Raw genomic sequence first — 6,172 nt, forward strand, 5'->3', positions numbered from 1 at the left:
ATTTTTTTTAAAAGTCTTACTCTTTCAAAAGTTTTTAGGGCATACACAGAATGAAATAAAATGAAGTTGCAGTAGGGAAAAATGAGTGAAAAATTATTTAGATAGAGTTCCAATTTTAAAGATTCTCTAGCAGTTGCTTTCCCAAAATTGGCCTCAGTTTAGATCATAAGAGAAGAAAATTGGAAGTAGAAATTTTAAGAGTCTGAAGTAGTTATACGCAAAACCAAACACGAAAAAAAAAAACCCCCACAAAACTTGGTTACTATCTCCAATTAAGTATCATGCTGTTCCACTGGGAGATGGAGATTTCTCTAGGTTCCCAACAGCTCCTTTGAGGCTGGTCCAGACTTACATAAGCTCTGTTAGGTCTAACTATACTGGACAGACTTCAAACCCTGACCTGGTAATAGACGGTACCTGAGAGCCCATGGCCACTATGATTAAACTATGATTATTATTATTATGGTTTTTTTTTTTTTTGCTATAGCAGCTCATGAAGACAATCACTAAGCTATATAGAGGTTGTAATCTGTGTCAGAGGAGGGTGTGCACTTTCAATTTTGGTGAAATCATGGTTCTTTAAAAATACTTTGTAAGAATGGAAGTCTTACAGTGGGATTGGAATAGAATCTTCTTTATGGATGAGATGATGTGTAGAATTGCAAAATTCATTTATTTCTTTAAAAATGTCAACTTTTGCAAAAGAACTCATTTAAAAATAGTAAGCATTTAATGAAAAATATTTGATGATACAAAACATGTTACTTTGCATGCTTTGAAACTGATGATATCTTTTTGTGGTTAATTATATCTAAAATTATTGGGTTTTTTTTAGCAAGATTTACTGAAAAATGAACAAAATCAAGAAGAAATGACCCTGGAGTTTCTTTTGGATGTCTCCAGTCAGTGTGGAGTTTCATTCCCGTGTACCCCAAGTGGAACATCTTTCCTATTCACATCTAGAACTTCTCTACATGCAGTAGAAGATCACTCATCTGTGGATGTAAAGTCTCTGTGGGATGACATCAGATTGCATCTTCGACGCTTCTTACTGAACAAATTACAAAGTCATAATAAAATAAACAATTTACCACACACGATCTCATTTAAAGCTCACTGCATTCGACAGCTTTTGTTTCTTTATCCGGAGTCAGAAGTTTTAGCCAAGTACCAAAGCCTGCAGAATAAATTGGTTACTCAACTCCTAGAGAGTTGTTTTTTGTTTTACAACAGAGAAGCAAATTTAGACACAGTGATACATGGATACCAAAATTCAATACTTAAGTTATGCAAAATGATCAAACAAGATTTTTATGTACTAAGTGAAATTTCAGCTCCTTCTTCAACACTAAAGTTCATTAATGAAACTTACCTGGATTCCATTAAGGAAGAAATGACAAATTTTCTGGAAAGATTTTGTGAGCTGCAATTCAAAGAAAATGCTGTCCACGTGGTTAAAACAAGCAAGAGTTCCAGCAAACACAGAGGAGCAGTACATGCTTTGGGTTCGTACCATTTTAAATTTTGCTCATTATATTTAGTCTTTCTTTAATTTGTATCTTTTCTGTATTCTTAATATTTTACTAATCTCGTGAAGACTCAAAAATAAGTCAGAATTCAGTGTTGCAATACTTTACACATTTGTATGTCTTCCTTTGACTGAAAATCTAATTAGACTATGGAAATGTGGTGGTTTTTCCCATTATTGAATTATTAAGGACTTTGGAAATGTAAGCCAAATGTATAACCAATGAGAGCATTTTCTTATGATTATCCATGAAAAATTGTCTGGTTTACAACTGTCTTGTAGATATATACTTAAACCCTTCAGTTTTAATTTTTGTGTAATACTAGACATGAAGATAAATTATTGAAAACAGCATACAATGTCAGTCTTCCCCAGACTTTCTTCGAATTAAAGTTAAAAGTTTTTGAATTACATATGTTTTACATACCAAGTAAATTTAATTAGAGAAGTCATGAATTTCATATAGTTGGGCAGCTATAGTATCTATATCATTATTAATTTATAAATTCCTACTAATACTGCTTTCTAGCAAAAGTTGATACAAGTAAAATAAGCAATTTCAGAATTTTACTCAGAAGACATTAGTCTAAAAGTAAGTACTTGCTATAAAGCATTCTGTCCTTTCATGATAGGTAGTTTTATTAACATCCCACTGATGAAGGAATACAGGAGGAAAATGCAATTTTTCTTAAAAATGAAAATGAAAAATTAACTTGTTTAGTAACATATTTAATGAAAAAATTCAGGTATATTTTAAGATAATTTTCATAAAAACTATTTTTCATTCAGTCCTTGAAAAATATACTGTAAAAAGGATGAGCCAGATTTTCTCAAATATTTGTCTTTTCCTTCCTTTTATAGAAGGAACATAATCTTTCAAGTCAAGGGAACAATTATCTGTACTTTGCTTTTTAAAGGCAACATTGTGGCATAGAATTAACTTAGGTCTGGAAGGGGCATCAGAGTTCACTCTGACTGAGAGCTGGACATAACAGAGCTTATGTAACTCTGGACCAGCCTCAAATGAGCTGTTGAGAACCTAGGGAAATATCCCTCTCCCAGTGGAACATTCAGTGGTGAATTCATCTATGAAGATGAATGAAAACATTTAATTATAACAAATTTTAATTGAGAATATTTCCTTTCTATACAGAAGAGGCACTTATAGCTTGATAGGCATATTTGAAAAATTCAAAAAAATTTTAAATATCATTAAGCACTTACTCTATCCTTGACACTGTAGTAGATCCTAGGAGAAGAGGTCAAATGTTTACAGACTGTCCCAAAATTCTTAGTATTATTTTAAGCTTTAATACCTGTCGCTTTCCTCCTGGAGCTTGCTGCCTTATGGTAAGCCTATCATAGATGACTTCTTTAAAGATCTTGTCTACTTGCAGAGATTAGTTAGGGATAACCAAACCCTCACATGTTTAAAGAAAAAAAATTATTGAAAAGGTTGACAATTTTGGTATTATATTTGGGTATTCTCATTGTTTATAGCAGGAGGCCTTAAACTTTTTTTGAATAATGGTCACTTTAGCAGTCTAGGTCAAGCCTATGGATCCTTTCTCAGAATAAATTTTTAAATGCTTAAAATACATAAGTTTATAAAGAAAAACTGTTACATTGAAATGCAGTTATCCAAAAAAATATTTTTTAAACAAGTTCACAGCCCCCAGATTAAGAACTCCTGGTTTAGAGAAATTAGTTTCAATCTGGGTCCAAAAAAATCTCATGATTTTACATTGTAATGTGGAATTTAAAACAAGTATAGTAATGGAAGAAACATTTAATATTAAATTCCATCTGTCCAGTTAACCCTGGGGCTTATCCCAACATTATCCCAGAAGCTGAGCATACAGAGCCAGAAAACAATACTGGAAGATTACAAGATTTCATGAATTTTGTAAATCTTTCGTTAGGTGGATCTTGTGTCATCGGCTGAGTCATTACTTTTATCTTGAAACAGTGTTGCTCCTTCTAATTTTATTTCCTTAACATTATTACAAATACTGTTACAGTTGAATTTTGAAATAATTAGTTTTTGTTCTTATGTGAATTTCTTTTGCTTTCCTAGGGTAACTCTATATCTTGTTATGAAATGGTTATGCATCAGCACAATTTTTGGTTTTTGTACATTTTATGTTGTTATAAGTTATAGCATATTGTTGCAGTCATTTAAATTAGGACTATCAGAATGCCGTTTAAAAGCAAAGAGACTTTTACCTTAACTGCTAAAGTATAAATCTTTAAATGCATTTCCTAAGTGCACTTATTTTCTAAAATTTTTATATACAGTACTTTGAAAAACTCCATCTTGTTTGTAAAGTGTTTTCAAGAAGAAAGTGTTACATGTGTTAAATATCACGTATAATGTAAGACAAGATCTATGTGGTTGGAATATATACGGGTTTTATGGCATTTCAGGACTGATGTTGATTTCTTTTCTGTTGATAATGTCTCTGGTTTCTGCATAGTGAATGTGGCTGCAACACCATAGCTAAAGGGAGCTGCAGAAAGGAAAGGCAACTGTGGACCCTTTCTTGGTGTAGAGTTGGATTTGATTGATGGACTAATAAGGAATACTAAGGAAGTCACAGAGAAGGGACAGCCAAGTCGATTTCCTTGCAGCCAGGCTCAAGGACCCTTGAAAAATTGCTCCTTCCCCCAAAATGCAGTGCTGCTTCAAGGACAGTAGTGATCCAGATGTGGAGGCCAGTGACCTGAATTAGGGACTTCCAACTGCTGGCAGAGAGGGAGCTCACAGAGCAATGCTGGTGAGCATGGAGGGGGCCTCTTGGGCTTAGATGAAAGGGTCAAGTTCAAAAAAGATCTTAGGCTAGAATGGTATATCAAATCTAGAAGACTGAATAAAATATCTTCATCCAAAGTTCTATTTCATTGCCTCATCATAGTGTAGAGTTGACTGTATATTCTTAAAGGGCTAAGTCAATATAGTGAATACCTATAATAGATTCTGCCAAGGAAAGGCTTCAAGTATAGTCTTGGAAACATACAGTCTCTTGAGATCTTTTGTTCCTCCAAGTGAGTTTTGTTACTATTTTATCTAGCTCTGTAAAAGCTTGATAGTTTCATTGGTACGCCCTTAAATCTGTAAATGAATTTTGGTAGTATTATCAGTGTTATTATACTGTATTGTCCCAGCCCATCCATGCATGTTAAACATTCCTCCAGCTGTTTAAGTTGTTCCTTCTTTATTTAAGGAGTGTTTTGTAATTTAATTTATAGAAGTATCAAATGTGTTTTGGTAGAATGACTCCCAAACATTTAATGCAATTTATAGTTATTCTGAATGAGATTTCCCTTTCTGTTATTGTCTCCTAGATTTTGTTGTTGTTACATAAAATTGCTGCTGATTTTTACGGGCTTATTTTGTAGCCTACAACTTTGCTGAAGTTATTAGTTGTCTCAATTAGTTTCTGAAAGCAAACCATGCTATTAGCAAATAGGGATAGGTTTGTCTACTCTTTGTCTTTAATTTCATTCTCCAGTCTTGTTGCTATTACTAATATTTATAGAACCATATCGCATAAAAATGGGGAAAGAGGCATCTTTGCTTTACTCTTACATTTATCAAGAAAGCTTATGGTACCATTGTATGTAATGCTTTCTTTTGCTTTTATATGTGTGTGTGTGTGTGTGTATACTTATCATAATAAAATAAAAGATCCCTCTATGTCTATGTTTTGTAGTTAATTTTTAAAAAAGTCAAATGCTTTTTCTGCATCTATTGTGATAATTTTGTGGTTTTAGAAGTTTTTGTTTTTAATATAATTAATTATGTTGATTCCCCTCCACTACCATGTTGAACCGTGTTTTCAACTCCATCATTAAATCCAACTTGATCATAATGAGTGATTTTTAGATACAATGGTATATTGTTTGCCCAAGATTTTATTTTAAAAATTTTAATATTTATTTATTTATTGACGGTATTAGTCTACAGTTCTCCTACTTTCTTTATCCTTCCCTGATTTAGGAATTAGGACTATCTTTTTTATATGAGGAGTATGGTAATGTTTTTTTCTCTCATTTTTTGGAGAACAATTAGTGCAGCTTAAGTATTGATTATTCCTCAAGCTTTCTATAGAATTCTCTATATTGGTTGTTGTTGGTTTTTTCCCCCTCTTTCCCACTTTGGAAGTTCCTTTAAAATTAGTTTTATTTCCTTTTCTGAGATTTGAAAATTTAAGATTTCTGTTTAGTATTCTGTTTATTTGGGATCCTTGTATTTTTCAGGAACTTATTTCTTTTAGATTCTTAATTTTGTTAACATATAATTGTGCATAGATGATTTTGATAATTATTTTAAATTTCTAGCTTTGTTATGATTTTAACTTGTTCATTTTTTATTTTGTTGATTTGCCCTCTTAATCCAGTTTGCTAAAGGTTTATACATTTTGCTTATCTTTTATGAGAATTAGCATTTAGTTTTGTTTCTGTAGACTTTTTATTTTATTTAGGTTTTGTTTCTATAGTCTTTTTAAAAATTTCTAATTCAACTATTTCTCCCCTAATTTTCAAAATTTCCTCTTTGAGGCTTATTTTTTGGATTGTGTTTGTTAGTTGGGTTTCCAATGAACTGGACGCCCGAGAGAAATCAGAGCATCACACCCAATTGAC

General features: G+C 32.2%; 1 protein-coding gene across 4 annotated transcripts in view; it reads left to right on the forward strand.

The window, feature by feature from the left end:
- Positions 1-6,172, forward strand: part of KIAA0825 (KIAA0825 ortholog) — a 523,337-nt gene that overhangs the window by 79,716 nt on the left and 437,449 nt on the right. For 3 of the 4 annotated variants that reach the window (XM_027864280.1, XM_027864281.1, XM_027864283.1), the window contains exon 4: positions 836-1,505. In XM_027864280.1, the coding sequence (XP_027720081.1) occupies positions 836-1,505 (670 nt within the window). The remainder of the gene's footprint in view (positions 1-835; positions 1,506-6,172) is intronic. The other variant, XM_027864282.1, reaches the window with a different exon arrangement.

The sequence above is a fragment of the Vombatus ursinus genome, unplaced genomic scaffold (genome assembly GCF_900497805.2).
Source record: "Vombatus ursinus unplaced genomic scaffold, bare-nosed wombat genome assembly UNPS02014774.1, whole genome shotgun sequence".
Lineage (NCBI taxonomy): Eukaryota > Metazoa > Chordata > Mammalia > Diprotodontia > Vombatidae > Vombatus > Vombatus ursinus.